General features: G+C 36.7%; 1 protein-coding gene across 1 annotated transcript in view; it reads right to left on the bottom strand.

Moving 5' to 3' along the window:
• ITPR2 (inositol 1,4,5-trisphosphate receptor type 2) overlaps positions 1 to 21,365 on the bottom strand; it is a 463,296-nt gene that overhangs the window by 268,225 nt on the left and 173,706 nt on the right. The window contains exons 23-26 of the mRNA XM_004435465.3: positions 17,860 to 17,989; positions 16,053 to 16,110; positions 14,457 to 14,622; positions 13,224 to 13,397 (exon numbers count right to left, since the gene is read on the bottom strand). Coding sequence (XP_004435522.1) covers positions 13,224 to 13,397; positions 14,457 to 14,622; positions 16,053 to 16,110; positions 17,860 to 17,989 — 528 coding nt within the window. The remainder of the gene's footprint in view (positions 1 to 13,223; positions 13,398 to 14,456; positions 14,623 to 16,052; positions 16,111 to 17,859; positions 17,990 to 21,365) is intronic.

Genomic DNA, 21,365 nt, shown 5'->3' with positions numbered 1-21,365 from the left:
GTCCTAGAAAATACCCCAAATCGCATTGACTATCTGTAACTCTGATAAATAAGGTACCAAAAAAGAGTGTGTCACCAGAGTGCATTCTCTTTGCTTAGAGAGATATTAGCAAAAACAGGAAATATACTGGTGATAGGTATGTTCAATGTAAACCAATAGCTGTTTTCATAAGAATGCTACAGGAACCCATCATAGTACAGCAATGTGCCATAATTTTTACAACATTTTATTTATATAATTTATATTATGTATATAATGCATATTATAATATATACTGTATAATATATTATATAATACATAATACATAATATACGATCAAGGGTAGGCAAATTTCAGTCAGCAGGGTGACACAGAATAACAAGCACTGTACAGGAAATGAAAACAGTGATAAAATAGAGCCCTTAGAGACTGTCTGACACCTGATATGTTATGCTAAGGAAACGTCCCTAGTCACAATCATATTATAGCACACCCTGCTGCGGCTGTGAGAAGGGGCTCATACGTATAGAGTGTGAGAGGAAAGAATCAGTAATTTCTTTTAGACACACTCTTTAGCAAGCAATCATTACGGAAATGTTGATGCCTGGTCTAATGACATATGCATGCCCCGATTTGAATGAATCAACTTCTATAACTTCCTTGTAAGCCACTTGGTGAGGAAAAGAAACCATACAGGAACTTAGAATCCTCACTAACAACTTATATGAAATTGAGAACAAATGGCAAAATGAAAAAAAAAAAATGAGTAAGATACTAACTGTCCTTTATAACATGAAGGGAAATACTAAGTTTATGCTAAAACAGCATTAATTTTAAATGTAGGCCAGAAGACAAGAGGGGAAAAGATTCTTACAGTAGAAGTAATTCAAAGAAATTCAGGAGATACAAGCATTATATTTAAAAATTTGCATTACAACCAAATAGAATGAGGATATATAAAGATGGAATTTGGGTCAAAACCAAAAATTAGTTTTCAGAAGTATGTCTTGTGAAAGAACTGATTAAGTAATACTCATCTGTAGCAATCACCTTCACTAGCATTAGCTCAGCTATAATGGACGGGGATATGTAATGTTATGTAAACAAGTAAATATACGAGGTCTGGGGCAAACAGAAAAAAGAGAGAAGAAAACAAATTCCATAAAAGGCAAATTTAGCAAAGCACCCTCCAAAATTAATGGATAAAAGTTCTTCATGCAATTCATGTGCCCCTCATTGGTCAGATGGTCTGTCTAAAATACATGAACTCTTTCTGTACCCAGTCGTGAAGGTAAGACATTCTACCAGTTACTTTTGTCAAGAGTCAGTCAATCACAAGTTTTGCTTAAGAAACAAAATTTATGTCGAACTATTTTCCTGCTGTGCAGGATCAAAGTGCTAAAACTCAGGAAAGCACAATTTTCTTTCAAGATATCCTTCCAGAGGGATCTGCCTCCTTGTCTGCTTGCTTCACCAAAGGAAAAAGATCAGAAGTGGTAGGCAAAGAATGAAAACCAGTTTTTGCTTTAAAGAGTGATGGGATCTGGAGGTAACAGAAAAACCATCAGACAAGGAAGGTGTACCTAGAGAGAAATAGAAAAAAAGCAATGGAGGGAGGGAGAAGGAGGGAGGGAGTGAAGGAAGGGAAGAATTAAATTCATTCTCTCACTAAGATAAATCTGCGAACTAAAATTCAAATGCCTATGAGGAAAGTGAATGCTAAGAAAGACAAGCAAAAAACTCCAAAATGAGATTATACCATTCCCAGTGAACTGCAAACAATCAAGAAATCTTCTGAAAGGACTTTTAAATATAAGTATGTTTAAAATAATCATAGAGATAAAGTGAGGAATAACATCTCTCACTTCAGGTGGACCCCTCTGTGGTTGCCACATGCTCAAGATGACTCCACAGCATCACCCAGCATAGATAAGGGGTAGCTTTTCCCCTTCCCCTTAGGAAAGGGGAAACTACAAGCCAAGTGTCAGCAAGAGAAGAGAAGGCATGTGTCCCCCGTCCTTCCATCATCCCAGAGAGGTGCTGGGTGCTCTGCTGAACACTAGTATGGCTCTAGATTTCCAAGTAACCATCCCCACCCCTACCTCGTAGTAACTACTTATGGGTAAGTTTGAGAGTAACCTATCAAGGTGCACACAAACTTCTTGGGCATCAGGCAGTCTGAATTTACATGCCTGTTGTTTATAGGAATTGATCAGGAACACCAGCTATGGGGCCCATAGAAAGCAGACTCCTCCTGCTGATAGGTAAAAGCCACAGGTCCCATGAGAAGCCAAATTAGTGCACAGCCTCTTAGAAGAGAAGACATCGCCCCCCAACCTCCACCCTACTCCCACCCCTGCAAAGAATCTGGGCAGCTGGTCGTCCAGACAACCCAAAGTGAGCCCCCAGGGACATTTTTTCAATTAATTCTATTCCTTACATCACACATCCATTAATAAGAACAAAAAATTATGAAGTAAAAACAGGCAGATATGAATCTAGAATGTATGGATATGAAAAAGAACCAATTAGAAACACTGAAAATGAAAAAATAGTCCTTGAAGCATAAACTAGAGAGACAGTTTAAACCTCAGACTTTAGATCAGTGAGAGTAGTGTTTTTAAAAGAAGCAGGCAACCACACAGAGGTGGGTAGATGATGTAGAGATAAATATAGATGAACAGATATAGAAGCCAATCATTGTGAAGAAAAATTAACAACCAAACTACATAACATGAGTGAGAGCTTCTCTTAGAAGCACTGTGATGCCCATGTGACCTGCTTCTCAACACTTAATAAAGAGGTGGATGAACCTAAAGGGTAATCCTGACTTAACCCACTCAGATATGGTTTCCTGAGTTAATCCCTCCTTCCTATATTTAGAAGTCAACACGTATTTGAATGTGGTGAATTAGTAATAATACTGATATTGTCAACTTGTTATTCTCCAGCTTTTAAGCTTTCAGCAATGATGCTATAGTCTTTTAAGGCCCTGGAAGACAAGTTTAATAAAGGGAAACACTATGATATACAAGAGGTAATAAAACTCAGAGGTGTTAGGGATGCAATGGGCTTACGAGATGACCAAATCCTTCCTCTCCTTCTTATTTATAAAAGTTCAGCTACCGTAATGGGATAATTTTGGATCATATGCTGAGATTTGTTAGTATTAGTAGACAGATTGTTAATTCACATTTATTGCCCAGAGTAAACAGAACTTACCACTGGGAAAAAAACATTTTTATGTTATTGGAAACATTTTTTATTACTAAAATGAAAAATCACATTAATGTTGCCCAGTCTTCTGATATCTAAGCAGGCACAAAGTTAGACCATTATGAGCTGTTTTAAAACAATGCCAATCATCCTGTGTTTAGAGCCTTTGTAAAGATTTAGTAAACAACAAAGGATTATTATCTGTATTGGCCTGCTAGAGTGCATGCTGCCTGCTACTGGCTGTTTCCATTGATGTTGCGATGTATTTCATCCTGTTTACAATAAATTGTCACTCTCTTCAGCAGTTGGTTCATTGTATAACGTAGAGTATTTGGCTGTGTACAAGTTAGTAACTTTGTAGTTTCTCACTTTTTCCTCCTATATTAATCTATTACATATGCACCATTCTCCTGGATTCTCAATCCACCTACTTGGGTACATTTCTACTGCCACCTCCCTAGCTCATGCTTACATAACTCCTCACCCTTGAATTTTGGCAAAAGGCTTCTAGGCTTCTAATTGGTCCCCATCTTTAGTCTCTTGTTTTGCTAAACCATCCTGGATTCTGCCAGAATAAATTTTCCGAGGTAGTATGCTCACCTCCCTACCCAAGAATCCTCAAATGCTCCCAATTTCCAGCCACTTCAAATACAAATCACTTATTCTTGTTGAACCCTGCATCTCTTCTTATTATTCTTGAAGACATTAGGTAACTAAATCCTCCCAATCTTTCAAAATAGTGAAGGCTTCTCCAAATAGTGAGGGCCACAATCACCTCTCCCTTCTCTGTACTACGCAGTTCAGTATTTAATCACACACTCGGTCATACCGTTTTATGTGCGTTCATTTTGCGTGTTCATTCTTTGAGGGAAAGATCCATATCTCGAATACTAGATTTGATTCTAGATCTCAAACTTTAAAAAGAGAAGTGAGAAATTCAGGTCTATACAAAGGCAAGGAAGCATGATGGTAAAGGGACTGAAATTACACTTTACACAGAATGTTCAAAAGAAGGATTTTGCTCTGGAGAAGCATGACAGCGATCAGGTAAAGGAGGTTCAGATATGGTCCACATTGCCTCCAATCTAGCTGAAGTAGAAGTGTAGAGAAACCCCTCCAAGTATACAACATCTAAAAGTGATAGATAAACTATTTAAAATAGCTCTTTTTAGTAAGGAGAAGGAAGCAAATGGAAGCCAGAAACCATAAAAAATACATAAAAATTTGCAAGCAGTAATCAAGCACTGGGGTCGTTGTTGGCCCTGAGGGCATCAGTCCACACCTGATAACATAGACGCTGAGTTGTAATGTCTCACACACACACACAACAGAAAGGAAACAGCCTGGATCCCAAGCAAGACGGAAGGTCGGATTAGAGACCCGCCTTAGAACCAGGAATCCCTAAAGGAGACACTCACAGTGATAAACCAGGGGAAGATGTGGCCCACAGAAGAGCACAGGGGTACCTCTCTTGGCCTTGGCTTGGTCAAAGCCAAAAAAAAGGGAGAAAAACTCTCTTAAGCTCCTATATACAAAAACAAACCCACTTTCACTCAAGATTTGGGACCAGAATTCCCACTAACAAAGGAGCCCCAATAGTCCCAAGCCAAAAACTTTGTTTAACATGGTTACAAAATGTAGTATCCCAAAGATACTACAAATGAAATCTTCTCTTGATTAAACACAAGCCTCAGAGGAATTCCATGTAAGTATAAAGTTCCAAAGAATCTAAGTTCATAAAATTTTTAATTACTAAATCTTTAAGTAAACATATTCCCAAGGACTTCTGCAAGAATAGACAACTTAAAACTGCAAATGGTCCTCCTATTACAAAACAACTAGATCCTAGATATAGACTCTATTTTAAACACATTTTCTGGCCCGCAGAAAACAAAGGAGAACTCCAAAAGACCCCACCCTCCGTCTACAAGGCAAAAAAAAGTAACGTGACACCAGATCAGAGAGCTCCAAGCTTCAAGGCAACCTGATAAGTTTCCCTGAAGAGAAATGCCAATACTAGCTCTGCAACACAGAGACCAAGTCAGCTCTAACCAAGTGTCAAGTTTGGGGAGCTAAACCAGGCTCCTGCCTTCTGACAGGTGTGTGGGAAGAGAACAACATGGTCTCAGGCTAGCAGCACCCCCTGGCAACAGGCCGAAGTAGTCACAAATACTCTAAGGAGGAAAACAAGCCAGATTTCAACCCCCATGTCTGAAGTCAAAAAGATATGAGCTCAAAACCTTCACTGAATGTTTATTGCAGCTTTATTCATAATGACCAAAAATTGGAAGCAACCAAGACGTCCTTCAATAGGTGAATGGATAAACAAACTGTAGTACATCCAGGCAATGGAGTACTATTCAGTGATAAAAAGAAATGAGCTAGCAAGTTACAAAAGGACATGGAAGAAGCTCAGACGCATATTGCTAAATGAAAGAAGACAGTCTGCAAAAGCTAAATACTGTATTACTCCAACTACATGACATTCTGGGGAAGACAAAACTACAGAGACAGTAAAAAGATCAGTGGTTGCCAGGGGCTCAGGGGTTCACAAGAAAGGGACAAATAGGTGGAACAAAGAGGATTTTTAGGGCAGTGAAACTATTCTGTATGATTCTATACATGACACAATGCATTTGTCAAAACCCATCGAATTGTACAACACGAAGAGTGCAACCTAAAGTAAACTCTGGACTTTAATTAATAATAATGTATCAGTATTGGCTCATCAATTGTAACAACTGTACCACATTAATGGAAGATGTTAATAATAGGAAAATAAGGGGGGATTAAAGGGGATATATGGAAATTCACTGTACTTTTTGCACAATTTTTCTCTAAACCTCAAACTGGTCTAAAAATAAAGTCTATTAAAAAAAGATATGAGGGGGCCAGCCTGGTGGCATAGTGGTTAAGTTTGCGCGCTCCGCTTCAGTGGCCTGGGGTTCGCAGGCTCAGACCCCAGGCGCAGACCTACACACCATTTGTCAAGCCATGCTGTGGTGGCATCCCACATATAAAGCAGAGGAAGATGGGGACGGATGTTAGCCCAGGGCCAATCTTTCTCAGCAAAAAGAGGACTGGCAACAGATGTTAGCTCAAGGCTAATCTTCCTCACATACACACACAAAAAAAACATATGAGGGGCCAGGCCAGTGGTGTAGTGTTTTTAAGTTAGGCATGCTCCGTTTCCATGGCCCAGCTTCCGATCCCAGGTGTGGACCTACACCACTTATCAAACATGCTGTGGCAGTGACCCACATACAATATAGAGGAAGACTGGCACAGATGTTAGCTCAAGGTGAATCTGCCTCAAGCAAAAAAAGAGGAGGATTGGCAACAGATGGTAGCTAAGGGTGAATCTTCCTCAGCAAAAAAAAAAGATATGAGCTCATAATCAAAGATGACCAAATATATAACGAAACAAGCAACATAAGTGAGAATCCTAAGAAACTCCCAAGTGCTTCAGATCCTGGAATTATTACATACAGGCTATCCAATAGCCATACAGAATCACAAAAATTAGCAAGCCACAAAAGACGATCAAAAATGACCAAAAAGATTTTTTTTAAATCAAACTTCAGGTATGAAATAGTATAATGGCTGAAATTAAAAAGTCAGTAGGGGGGCCGGCCCCGTGGCTTTGCGGTTAAGTGTGTGCGCTCCGCTGCTGGTGGCCTGGGTTCGGATCCCAGGCGAGTACCGACACACCGCTTCTCTGGCCATGCTGAGGCCGCGTCCCACATACAGCAACTAGAAGGATGTGCAACTATGACATACAACTATCTACTGGGGCTTTGGGGGAAAAAAAAAAGGAGGAGGATTGGCAATAGATGTTAGCTCAGGGTCTTCCTCAGCAAAAAGAGGAGGATTAGCATGGATGTTAGCTCAGGGCTGATCTTCCTCACAAAAACAAAACAAAACAAAACAAAATCAAACAAACAAAAAAGTCAGTAGGTAAAGTAAACTGCAAAAAAGACATATCCAAAGAGAGACTCATATGAGTAATTATTCAAATTCAGCACAAAGTGCCAGGTATGGAAAATATAAAAAGGAAACTAATAGATATGAAACCAATAATAAGGTTTAACATACATTTAATCAGTTTCAGAATTAAAGCACCACTATTCAATAAATAGCAAACTTCTCAACAGCAGCAACAAGAGCCAGAAAACATGTAATAATCTCATCAGAAGTGGGAGAAAATAACTTTCAACTGATAAAAGCTTTTTGTTCCCAGGAAAAAATAATTTTAAATTTATAGGTACCTAATAAAATAGCCTTAAAACATATAAAGTAAAAATTAATAGAATTGCAGGGGAAAACTGATAAATCTACTATTTTAGTAGGAAATGTCAACAAGTCTTTCTCAAATATTGATATGTCAAGAAAACAAAAATTTTTAAAAATTAAATAAAGAAAAAAATATTAGTAAGTAGATAGATGATTTAAACAAAATTAATAAGCTTGATTTACTAGCCATATATAAGGAATTCGACACCCATTTCCATTCTCAAGCCCACATGAAACATTTACAAAACCTGATGGTATAACAGGCCAAAAGCAAGTCTCAACAAATTCTGGAGAACTGATATCATCATAACTACATTCTCTTCCCACAAGTTAATTAAAAATTCAATAACAAAAGAAGGTAAATTTTGCCTATACATTTAGAAATTTAAAAACTCTCTTCCAAGTAATTCTGCACCAAAAAAGAAATCATAATGGAAATTTTTTAATATCTAATATTGAACAATAATAAAAATATCACTTGTCAAAATTTGTGGAATGCAGCTCCTTAGAAGGAAATTATACTATTAAATTTTTTTAAAGTCTGAAAAGTATGTCAACATAAAAAATTAGAGAATAGTACAATAAATATAATAAAATAGTAAACAAATCCAGAAGCTCAACAAAGCCAAAAGTAGGTTCTTTAAAAAGGATAAATAAAATAGACACAACTCTGGTAAGAATGAGCTAGAGAAAAGGAAGACGTAAGTAAACAATATCAAGAATGAAAAAAGAGTATGAAGCTACAGATACAGTAGAAATTTAAAAAGATAATGAAAGAACATGAACAAATTTATGCCAGTAAATTTGAAAACTTAAGTATATGGCCAGAAAAATATACAACAAACTGAACCAAAATAAAAAATTTAAACTAATTTATAACAATCAAAAAAATTAATCAGTAATTACAATCTTCCCACAAACTAAATCCAAGGCCCAGGCAGATTTGCAGACAAGTTTTACCAAATATTCACAGAACAGATAATTCCAATCTCACGCAAAGAAAGGGGAATATGCTGCAACTCATTATGGGATTAGTCTAACCTTGATACCAACACTTGACAGGAACAGTACAAGAAAGGAAAATTATAGACCAATCTCACTGACAACACAGATGTAAAATCCTAAACAAAGTACTAGCAAACTGGATCTAGCAATGTAAAAAATATCACCAAGATATATTTATTCCAGAATGCAAGGTTACTAGGATAGAAGCTCTATTTACGATTCATGTTATCAAAATTAGCAGATTAAGATTAAAGAAAAGTAACAATCTTGATAGATGCATAAACTGCATTTAATTGAAGTCAATAACCATTCATAGTAAAAAAAAGTAGCAAACTAGGAATAGAAAGGAATTTCCTCAATTGATAAAGAGTATCTACCCAGCCAGCCCTGATGGCCTAGTGGTTAAAGTTGGGTGTGCTCCTCTTTGGTGGCCTGGGTTCGGTTCCTGGGCATAGAACCACACAACTCGTCTGTCAGTAGCCATGCTGTGGTGACAGCTCACACAGAAGAACTAGAAGGACCTACAACTAGAATATACAACTATGTACCAGGGCATCGAGGAGAGGAAAAAAAAAAAAACAGAGAGAAAGATTGGCAACAGATGTTAGCTCAGAGCAAATCTTTCCCAGCAAAAAAAAAAAGGCAATTTACAAAAACAAATATTAAAAAAAAAAGAGTGTCTACCAAAAAAATGTACAATAAACATTACGTTCAATAGTGAAACATTAAGATCATTCCTTTTAAAATCCGAAGCAAGACAAGGATGCCCATCATTACCACATCTATTCAACGTTGTACTAGAAAATCCTACCAACACAGTAAAGCGAGAAAAAAAGAAATAATAGACAAAAGATTGTGTTCCAGTTTGAACTTATAGCATCACCATGCCTTGAAGTCAAAAATATTTTTAACCTTAGTAGTAGGTATACATGAATTAGTAGGACCTAACTACCTGCCCATACAGAATTTAGCTTAGTCTAAACTGGAAGAGGAAGTGAAATGGCCAATAAACACATGAGAACATGCTCAACCTCATAAATAATCCAGGAAATTAAAATCCCAACAGAGATAATATATCAAACACACGCAATTATCAAAAATGGAAAAGTGAGAAAACCAGCAGTCACGAGGCTGGGGAGCTACGGGAAGTCTCACATATTGCTGAAGGGAGTGTCACTGGTCTTTGGAAAAGAACTAGCGTTATTTGGTAAAGGTGAACACGCTAGATGTTTTGCACCTAAATATATGTCGTGAGGTATCACTTAAACATGTGCATCAGGTGACCTATGAAAGTTTTTAAAGCAGCATTGCTTTCGGTAGCAAATTTTCTTTTAAAATGCTAGAACTGTAAAGAATGAAAATGTCCATCAACAATTAACTAGATAAACATGTGCATAAAATATAATATACATTACAGAAAATGAATGAGTTGCAGCTATACATCAACAGGGATGGAGGACAAAAACATATCTAAAACAGACTAAAAAATATTTTTCATATATTTCTTATGTTTTAGAAATACAGATATGTATGGTAAAGCCATTAAGAAAAGCAAGAAAATTATTAACATCAACTCATGATAGTGGTTTCCTCTGGGATATAGGGAGGCACCACAGGGACTTCTTACTGGAAATATTGTATTTCTTATGCCATATGTACATTAATGTCAATAGAATATGCTACCTCAGGAGGTACTGAATTTCCCATCACAGAAGTTTGTTTTAAGAAATATCTCACTTAGGTGAGCTATTTAGAGAGAAAACAAATATCACATAGGAATTGGACTTGATACTCCTAAAGATATCTTTTAACTCTAAAATTTCATAATTCTATCTCCATCGTAGTAAACAGCACAATATATTGCACATAAAAAAACAATAATAATTATGACAAGCATTGACTGACTGCTGACTTTGGCAGACACTGTTGGTTGCTAACCAACATTCTTTCTTCGTTCTTCCTTGCCAGCAGATTCCGGTTTGGTTCTGCCGTCTATCCTCTCCCCATGTTACTCAGAGGAGGGGTATCGTAGCTTGAGGGCCATCTTCTATTTAGTCTAGACTAATCATGTAGTCCATTGGTTTAGAAGTAAACATGTGGCCCTGCGTTGGCCAAAGAGACATGAGATAGAATCTACTGACGGACACCTGGAAAAGGTTTTCTTGCTCCTAAACAGGAGATCGAGAAAGGCATAAATATTCTTCCTTGGTGGTGGTGTGCAGAGGTATGAGGTCTAGGATGCTACTGTCATGATGCAAACATGAAAAAGACCAGTTTCAGAATTAAGTCCATTGGTCCATGATGACTGCACTGAGACAATAAATTAATTAAAGCTGGAGCCTTACTGCTTGACTTGTAAGTAAATAATATGTCACCTTATTGTTTATATCTTCCCACTGAAGCCATATTAACTAACAAGCCATGTGCACAGACAATAAAAATAAAACTTAGAGAATTAAAACAAGTTGCCCAAAGTCAGACATATACTTAATGTCAAATTCTAGGGTGTCAGACTCCAAAACCCATGCTCTCAATACCCTATCCATTCAAGGCCATCTTCCTGTGGCTGTGAGGGCAGAAAAAAAATCCCAATAGATATCAGTGTTCCATTGTCTAGTCACGTGTTTTTAAGGTGTGATCAGTGGTGGTGGCAACAGCAGTGTTGGCAACAGCTGAAACAGCTTCTTGCCCTCTGCATGGTTTGACCCTGAATGGTTTGGCCCTCTGTGATTGTTTGACCTTAAAATCAATAGTCCAGTGGAAGCCTCCAAACTGTACTCCTCCAGACTTTCCAAAAATTTAATTCCTTGTATTAAATCACTTCCTGCTTGAAGTACCTAAAATTATTACCATTTCCTGAGCAGATAAATCCTAAACGCAACAAATAAATAAATAAATAAATTCTAGCTTCATTGGCTTATATTCATCTGAAGTCCCTAGAAAAATAGTATTATCACTCACATGTAATGCAGTTTTATCTTCAAGACATCCTCAATCAGGTGACTTATGCATCTTCTTTCTTAGATCAATACAAACCGTTTATTAAACTGCTAAGAGGACACCATGGATATACACTATGATAGAAGTTCTTTCTCCACTTTCCCTCAGTGACTGGGAACTTGAACCCTGGACTAATGACTAACATCCTTCATGGAACATCTCACCTATACTCCTAGGTGATTTTTTTTTTTTTTTTTGCAAACTTTTACAAAGAGCATAATGCATTTTCCTAAGGTTTAGAGCTGTTCTCTATTTAAAAAAAAAAAAATGAAATGTTCTGAAAAGGGAAGCAACACTGTATTTATTGTCTAGAATATGTGCAAAACACGTATTTGCAAAAAGAAGAGGTATTCTAACCTTGTGAAAGCATAATACACCTCTTAATATCTTTAAATATTATATCAGGAAGTGTAATCTTACATTAAAGAACATGGAACTTATCATCAAAAAGATATGAGTTAGAAATCTTGATTGAGTCACATAGAGCTGCTTGACAGTGAGGAAATCCTTGGGTTTTTCTGAGTTTCAGTTGATTCATCCTTAGAAATGTGATCTTTATAAGTATTCCCAAAGTTTGTTGTAACATTTATAAAGAGACTCCATGTATGAAAATGTCTGCTATAAGACTTGGTGCATAGCAAGTACTAAATAAATGTTAAATTTTCTCTTATTTCTTAAATATGCTACGGAAGAACTTTAATTCAACAACAAAAAAAGCTTGTCATAAAGTAAATTTCTATAGATTAGAAATTCTACATTCTACTAACTTACATTATAAAATCACAGAAAAAGTCCCCAAAAATTAAGTCAAAAATTTTGTGCAGATTAATGGTAATTAGTCCTAAGACAAGTAGAAGCAATAACCCACCAGTTGAACTTCCCTTTGGATCTTTTCAGCATTTTGGTGACTAATTATCTCCTATCTTTCAACACCCTTCACTACAAAATATTTTGAGTATTTCAACAAAGAGAACAGCTGAGGTAGGTAAACCCCTCTAAATAGTCTACATTCCTGCAGATTAAAAAACAACTGAATAAAACACTAGATAGGCTTTTAAGAAACTTAATATATTATCAATTATGATGTTGGCACTGATCTGCTTATCTAAGTAATACCACTAAAACACTGCTTAAAATTTTTTAAATGGTTATTTACTATTTAGCATTTAGTGAATTGGAAAACAGCAACTAATTAACCCGCTGAAAACTAAAACCAATACAATAGAAGACTTATGATGACCATCTTACCACTCTGTAGATCAAACATAGATTTTTGGTATTTTCATGCTGTAATAAAGCATATTGTCCTTCAAGTTAGATATTTTTAAATATTGTATAAGTATATGCAGTAATGAAAGGAATGATTTACAGGTTGGCAGTAAATAGCACAGAGAATGGTGACAACAAAAATTCACCTCTGTTTACAGGACTAGGCTTAGGATCATTCCTTTTTTCTCTATCTCTCTCCTTCTTATTGTCCTGACTCCTGGATTATAGGATTTACAGTGGAAAGGAGAAAGAGTGCAAAAGTAGGCAGATGAGGTAAGAAGTGGGAGTAACTGACAAGAATAACCAAAGTGCAGGTTTATGGAGTTAATTGACTTGGCAAATGAAAATTTTATGCTTTGCTACTCAGAACAAAGTTTTTCCTTATGAACAATTTTGACCATAGGGCACATGATTTAAAAGCTATTGCTTGGATTACTTCAAAATAGATCTTGAAAACAAACCTCAATTGGCTCTTCACCACCTTTTACTTGATTTTCACCCATTTCTCCATTCTCATAGCTGCTGCTCTTCTCAACCCATAACTCAGACTTTTCTACAGTTAGTCGAAGCTGGTCTAGGTCTGCCTTGATTTGCTTGTAGTTATCTACGTCTTGATTAGACACCAGCAATTGCACCTGAAAACAGAAGAATTTCAACTCTTAAGTTACTCATGGAACTTGCTTTATTACTCTTTCATTTATGCCTAAAATCCCAAGTCTTTTAATATATTTATCTCTTAGTTGAAGTTTAATATTTCTAGAATATTTATGAATATTTTAGATGTATATTGACCATGAAAACTTACCTGGAATTATCTGTGAACTCTACACAATATACTCACATGTTATAACAAATTATTTTTTTAAAAAGTGAGACTTAGCAAAGCTTTTCAAAGTGCTAAAGAGTAATTTAAAATAAAAGATACCCTAACTCTAATATCACTGCTAAAGTTAATCTTTTCTGACACTCTATCTTTTTGAAAAGAGGTAGAGACGTAAAAATAAGTGGAAGAAAATATTGATTGATACAATCTAAACCTCATGATATAAATTTTTATTTTATTATAATCTATATATAACATACACAAATATATGCATAATTATATGTATATAATTGCTCTTTTAATTATTTCATATTTTTAACATATTCCTGGAAAAGTTCCTAATGAAGATAAATGCCCTATTAAATAAAGTAAATATTAGTGAAATACATGTAAGCACTTAGGTATTATTCATTAATAGTCTCAAGAATGATGTCTTATTCAAAGATGACAAAGAAAAAGACTAGATCCTTAACAGTTCCTTTCTTGTGGATTTATATATTTTTCAATCACAAAACATTTATTTCAGCATTACTGCTTGTCCTACTCAAATTTACCAGTAAGATTTGGGATCAAAATAACAGCAGTGGCAACAAAATTCCAAATATGGTATTATCCTCCAGTGCCTTCCTAAATCTTAGTGCCTGTCATTTACATTAAAAATATTAACTGAAAATCACTTGTGGGGAACTCTCTCTAAAGTAGATCATGTCTTGCCATAAGCCAAGGCCATATCTATCTTTAAAAACAGAAACTGTCCCCAGGAAAAGCTACATAGTCTCATTAACTCTGCAACCATGGAGTCAGGTTGGATGGTATAAACAACACTTTCAGAGTTTCTGCTATGGAACCAGAGAGGGCTACTCCATCTTACCTGTTTAAACGCCTGTAAAACTTCTGCTCTCTGGCTGAAATGCTTGAACAGTAGCTGCAGTGCTCCTGACAGCAAAGGAGGGTAGTCATGCATGATCAGATGAATGAGGACTCGTAAAAACGTCCTGCCTCCTTCATCATCGAGTTGAACTGGATTTTTTTCCTTTCTATAAAACCAAAAATAATTCTAAAGTAACTTATATTTACATAAAATGTACTCGTAAGTGGGTAAAATTGTGTATATGTTCTTAAAGCTGTATCACTTTTTTCCCGAATCGGAAAGTAAAAAGGAAGAATTTGTACTCTTATTTCCTCATCTAACTGATGAGGGAAACAAAGCACAAAGAAAACCTTGTGTTTGTCCATGAAAGCAGGGTGACCCAACCGTCCCAGTTTGTCTAAAACTGAGGGGGTTCCCAGGATGGGGGACTTTCAGTGCTTGCTCTGGGAAAGTAGCAGGCAAACCAGGATGAGTTGGTCACCTAGGCATAGAGAAAAGCTAGGAATCCAAATCAATCCAAAAGCAATTATCGAGGAGATATACTAGGTTGGACGTACACCAACAATTGGCTTTCCCCAAAGCCCTGGAGTCCTCTCCACCACAGATGGTGAGGGGCTAAGGAAGGCAGTGCACGGACACGCACGCACGCACTCATCACCAGAGCAGCCCTGTGTGCGGAATATTTGGACTCCGAGCAAGATTCCATGGGATAAAAGGTCCATTTATTTTAAGGTGAAAATCATACACTGGTTTATTCTCTCTTCCTGGGGATAACGAAATACTTGAACAGCAAAACACAACAATAACAACAAAAACTGGCAAAACAAAATGAAAACAAAGCTAAACCAAATGTTCACTAGAGATAAAAATCCTTTTTGGTTCCCTTCATTCTTCATTCTTGTTTGTCTTTCTAACCAAAGAAAATGCAACTAAAGGCTTAGTATAGAAATTTGTTTAGGTTCTCATGGCAAATGTGTAATAAAAATGAACCTTAGAAACTCAATAATTTGTAGCTCAGACATTTTAATTTTTTTACTTCTCTTTTTGAATGTTATTAGTTTCATTTCTGAAAAGAAAACAACTTAAAAACAATAAATGGCAGGGCTCCTGATACCAAAAAAGGGTAGTCACGCCAGAAGCATTTTGTTTTCTTTAATCGTGGATATTTCCAATTGGCAGAAAATAGCTTTATTTCTCACATATAAAATTAATGATAATGTTGAAGGAGTTACTTTCTTGCCTCAAATGTCTCAGATTCAGGGAAGCAATGTTTTGTAAGATGCAGCGATATTTATACCAGGGGAGTTAAAGGGCATCCGTGGGCTGTCATTATTTGAGGAAAGAGAAGCAAAGAATTTGGGGAAAAGTTCAATACACTCATCTCATCTCTCTTGTCCTGTTTTTACCTGACCTAAAGAAAAGCTATGCCTTCTCTTCTACAGTAAATGAGCCGCTTCATTTCTGGCAGAAATTATGTTGGTAACAATAAAGGATCTAAAACTGAATAGATATAGGGAGGTGAACGATAACAAAGTATCAATAAAATCCTAAGTAAAATCTTATTCACAAGATAAAGATACATAAATGTTACTATACCTTCCAGCAAACATAGTTTCTGCCTGAGCTGCAATTTCATCTATATCAGGAACAATAGCTGCAAAGATAAACGGTAAAAATCCTTTCTTAATCTCCTCATAATTAGGAGTCACAGTATTTATATTACTATTAGCATGCCTAAAAATATTTTTGTCTTAATTTCTTTATGCCACCATAAGCTTACTTCTAAAATTCCATCCCTTCTTCTTGTGGGACATGGTGCTTAATTTTTTTTTATGTGAACCAATCATGATTCCTCACCCAACCCCACCACTAACATTTTGAAGCTATCTTTAAGATAACATGTTTAAATGGTGAGTACACAATTTATTTCTCATCTCCAAAGCATAAAAAAGAAAACAGAGCAAGACGTGAAAAGGGAAAAACAATTCTTGCCAGAAAGCTATCTCTTATGAATACAACCAATGAAAGAAATCAGGTAAATCTGAGAGAACTGGTTTTCTCCGGGTGCCCCTAGACTTTCCCTCCAATCCTTTACTGACACTTAGAGCTCCTGTTTCTAGAAGTCTGGCTTCTGAGAGCCAATAATTTTTACGCTACTGTCAGTGCAACCGCCAGCAAGATTTTCTGGTTCTGCCATACCATTCCTGGAAGTAGCCCTTTGGGGTTCTACACTGCTGGGAAGCATACAAACAACAATGTACCAGAAGTGACTTCTGTTGCAAATGTACCAGAAGTGACTTCTCGCTTAGGCAAGCTTAATTCCGTCTGTAGAGGCATGCCGCCCTTTGGTTGATACCATTTCAGACAGCAGGACATTTGGTCTAGCATCCACTTTAACTACACACTTATAATCACTGAATCATTCCAGTCGAATTGACTGATGGACAAATAAGAGGAGGGTTCCTGACATTGTCACAGTGGTTGTGGTTAAAAGCAAGTTTCATATCTGTGTACAAATCCTATCCCCAGAAAAGAATTCTAACTGGCTAAATCTTTAATATGAGATAGTTTCCAGCCTCCTGTGACTGGCCAGATCTATACAGAAAAATGGTAATTTAATATTTCTTAGGTTTCATTAGGTGCTTTCTATAGTCACAAAATTTTTACTATCATTTTATGCTCTCTCATTGTTATGCTCCTACCCTAAGAATGAATGTAGCTTCATTCTTACACATCTTTAAGTGTGAAAATTGAAATATTGTTCCAGTTTGTAACCATGCAAATTTTAATAATAAATAAAACACACACACACAAACACAAAAGAAAACTAACAACCACATTCAGACCTTTGGAGAATGCCATGTCTTTATTCTTAAGTCAGTCAGGACAATAAAATACTTATAAGATACCTTTCCTCACAAAATACCTTTCCTCACAACGGCTGTGTTTCCCACTGCTCTTTGATCCAGGCAGAAAAACTTCCCCTGGATTTTCAACCAAATGGCATAATGCTTAAAAGATTCAGACTCTGGAGTTGGAGCGACCTCAGAGGGAATCCCTGCTCCACTACTTTCAAGACCTTTACTAAGTAACTTAACTCCTTTGACCTTGGTTTTCTCATCTGTAAAATGGCACAATAAACAGTACCTCTACCTCATAGAGTTGTGAAGATTACAAAAGAAACTACATTCAAAAGACTTAGCACCAAGTAACAGCAAATATCCTCCCTGCCATTGTAGGCAAATTATTTAATGCTCTGTCTCAGTTCCTTCATGTCATTTATGGAGATTATTTCTATATTTTTGTCTCACAGAAATACTACTGTGTCTTAAAATATGAAAGGTACTCTTAAGTTCTCAGGAAAACAAAATACCAAAAGTAAACAGTGTCACAAAGGAGATACCTGATGGTAGTAATGTATCTGGAGAGCCATTGGCAGATGTCTCAGCATTTTCATTGTTTTCTCCGAATTCCTTCTTATATATTGACAGCATATATGAGATCCTATAATCTAGTCTGACACTCAGGATAAACTACAAGAAACATTAAAAACAACATAATTTTCTTTTATTAGTATAGTGTTTAACAATGCAGTTCATTACATGACACCAACAACATAACTATCAACATTTCGCATAAACTAGTTAGAAACTTTACTGGTCAACTCTTAGCAGTTTAGTTTCATACGTGTTCATCAATTCTAAGACTAAGAAAAGTGATGCATTTCCATTAGCCAATGTCAATAAGATCCCAAAACAGTTTTTGGAAAGAAGAAAACTTGACTCCCCATGATTCCTCTCCGAATATTCCAGGTAGAGGTATCCTATGGGTCTCGATGAAGAGGTAATGATGACATAATTTCATTGAGCACTTTGCAGAGTTTCCACTGGCTCTGGGAGGAGAATGCTAGAGCTGTGCCCTCATTCATGCACAGAAAGGCTGAGATTTCAGCTACAATAATATGGATTTTGCCTATACCACAATCTGTCCTCCCTAATCGGCACATTTACCAAAACCAAATGCCAATAAGGTTCCTATCTGTGCTACCTAGGTACTACGAAGAAGGCAAGCACTTGAAGCCCCTGCCCTCAAGAAGCCAATGATCCAGTTGGGAAAACAAAATATAGCATTGTTAACATAATTAGGAAATTATTGAAGGCTCAATCATGTGGTATAGAATTCAGTGGAGACCAAAGAAGGAAAAAGTATGTGCTACAGATTTCTGAGTCAAGAAGGGAAACATTAGGGAAGTGGCTTTACACAAGGTTATCTTCCACCTCAGTTTGCCTAAGATCAGCCTGGTTTAACCTTTTGTCCCAGCATAATTATCACCAGTGCTCCCCACACTCTCAAAAAAGTCTCATCTGGACAGTTAACGATAATGATGACACAAGTTTTAGAAAACTTGGTATTTCATGGTACCATCTAACCTTATCTCTCACTATCTATGCCACTCCTGTATCACATCCCTCCCCCGCCCTTCCTCCTCCTGTTCCCTTTCTCTCTCTCACATGTCTCTGTTCCAACAGCACTGGATGGAATGCTTGCAGTTTCTCTTGCCTCCTCACATTTGTTGTGTCCACTTTACCTTGACTATTCTTCTCCTCCACCCCATAATAACCAGCTATTGAGATATCCTCCAAGGTCCAGTTTAAACCCCTTTTTTTAATGAAGTTTCCCTGGTTCTCCAGTCCAAATTAATTTTTCTCCTTTTTGTTTTCCAGCACATTATTTTACACCTACAGGTCCAAAGTTGACTCAATCTCTGTCTGTCTCTCTGTCTCCCTCTCTCTCTTTCTCACCCTCTCTCCTCTGCTAGACCTTTATGCTCCTTATGGGAAGCACATATGCTCCAGGTCAGCTATGTTCACTTAAGTTCAACAAACATTTGTTACTCCAGGTACTAAGGTAGGGGCCAAGGGTCCAAAAAAGGTGCCAAGACCTGCCTTTGAAGAGCATATAATATAGAGGGAAAACAAATACCAAAGAGACTCTTTTACTAACATATGGTGAGCACTGCAACACATACCAGTTGAACTGATTCTAGTTAATATGGAGATTTTCAAAGCAGGAGACATCTTGGGGAAAGTGGACTGAGAAAGGGACACTGGATTTGGTAGCCTTGAGCAGAAGGCTGGGAACAGAAACTAGACAGCAGGTGCTTATAAAATGAGGGTTTTTGGGGCCGGCCCAGTGGTGTAGTGGTTAAGTTTGCATGCTCCACTTCACAGCCTGGGGTTCGCAGGTTTGGATCCCGGGCGCGGACCTGCACACTGCTTGTCAAGCCATGCTGTGGCAGGCATCCCACATATAAAGTAGAGGAAGATGGGCATGGATGTTAGCCCAGGGCCAATCCTCCTTAGCAAAAAGAGGAGGATTGGCAACAGATGTTAGCTCGGGACTAATCTTCCTCATAAAAAAAAAAAAAAATGTTTTTTTTAAACCTATGTAAAGAAGAAATTAATAAAACACAAATTAATGAAACACTCATTAACTTTTAATTGAAGATTAGTACTCACGGAATTGTGTTTTATAAACAAAACCAAATTTAAAACTTTCATCCTCTAAAATATTTAATTGTGAAAAATAAATGGAAGGTCGAAGGAAAGAAGGAAAGGGAAGGATAAAAACAGAGGCAGAGAAAGAGAGCTGAGAGAGGGCCAAAGATAGACAGACAGAAGGAGAGAATGACAGAGAGAAATAAAAAGACTGAAAAAAGAGAGATACATGAAATGATGGGGAAAAGAGAGGAAGACCCTGAGAGGAGGAACTACTGGCAGAAAGCAGGAGACTTGCACAAGGAACGTGGCTACCAAGAAATTCTTGAAGAGATGTTCTAAGAAAGAAACATTCAAGAGCAGCACCCAGGAACACAGACACAGTGTATCAGACTCAGACATAGAGACACAAAAACCAGAGTGAGAACAGAGGTTCAACAAGAAACACATCAAGAGCCCAAAAGAGGCAGCAAAATGAGTCAGCCCTAAACTGCCCTGCCATAATATCTCCATCTCCTCATGTTTTTAGCTGTTACAGATTGTTTCTTAAATGCTGCTTTTCTGTAACCATTGGCTAAAATGAGGTCACGTATTTTAGAGGTTGTCTCGTGAGTAGGATGATGTTAAGGTGTGGGCTCAAGAGGTCCACAAGTCAGGTGACCACTACCTTTCTCAGTTTAAGAATAGGAAAACTAAGTGATTTTTCAGGGTCATGAACACAGTGTTGGGAGGCCTGCCAATATTTCTCAGGATGCAGCCTTTGGAATTCCTGGAGGAACTATGAAACCTTTTATGATTATAAATCTAATTACTTTAAATAAAAATGTACAGACCCTTCCAGGACTACTAACCCACTTCTGGTAGCTCAGTCTACATTAAATTATGAGGAAAGACTGAGTAAACTGTATCTAGAATCTTAATAGATCCTTGAAAACACCAGACTTCATTCTTCAAATCTGGAATAATGCTATAACATAATTACAGTATCATAAAACTACTTTCCAAACTTAAAAAAAAAATGCTAAGAATTCATAGCTACAGTAACGAGAAATTTAATCAGTAAATCATTGGGCGTGAAATAATAATTTACCTTCATTAAACTCATAGACCTATGTGTTAAACTAGGTTAATTTTAAAATATATATATAGTATTCCTAGCCTCTTGGAAACAAAAATACAAAGAGAGATAGTCACTTATATAAAATACTAAAACCAATTATTAACATATTTGTTAATAATAAATAAAATTTTATTTGATTTTCTTGCTACAATGATAAACCTAGATACATGGAATCATCCATCCAATTCAGTTAAAAATAGAAAAAGAGTTGGAATTCAATCCTTAACTTTGCCTGCTCTGAAATCCTTCATAAATGAAGGTAAAATTAAATCAGGGTCAACACTAAACAAG

The sequence above is a fragment of the Ceratotherium simum genome, chromosome 17, assembly GCF_057802395.1.
Source record: "Ceratotherium simum simum isolate JZ-2026a chromosome 17, ASM5780239v1, whole genome shotgun sequence".
In the NCBI taxonomy this organism is placed as follows: Eukaryota; Metazoa; Chordata; class Mammalia; order Perissodactyla; family Rhinocerotidae; genus Ceratotherium; species Ceratotherium simum.
This window is presented reverse-complemented; position numbering and strand designations above follow the sequence as displayed.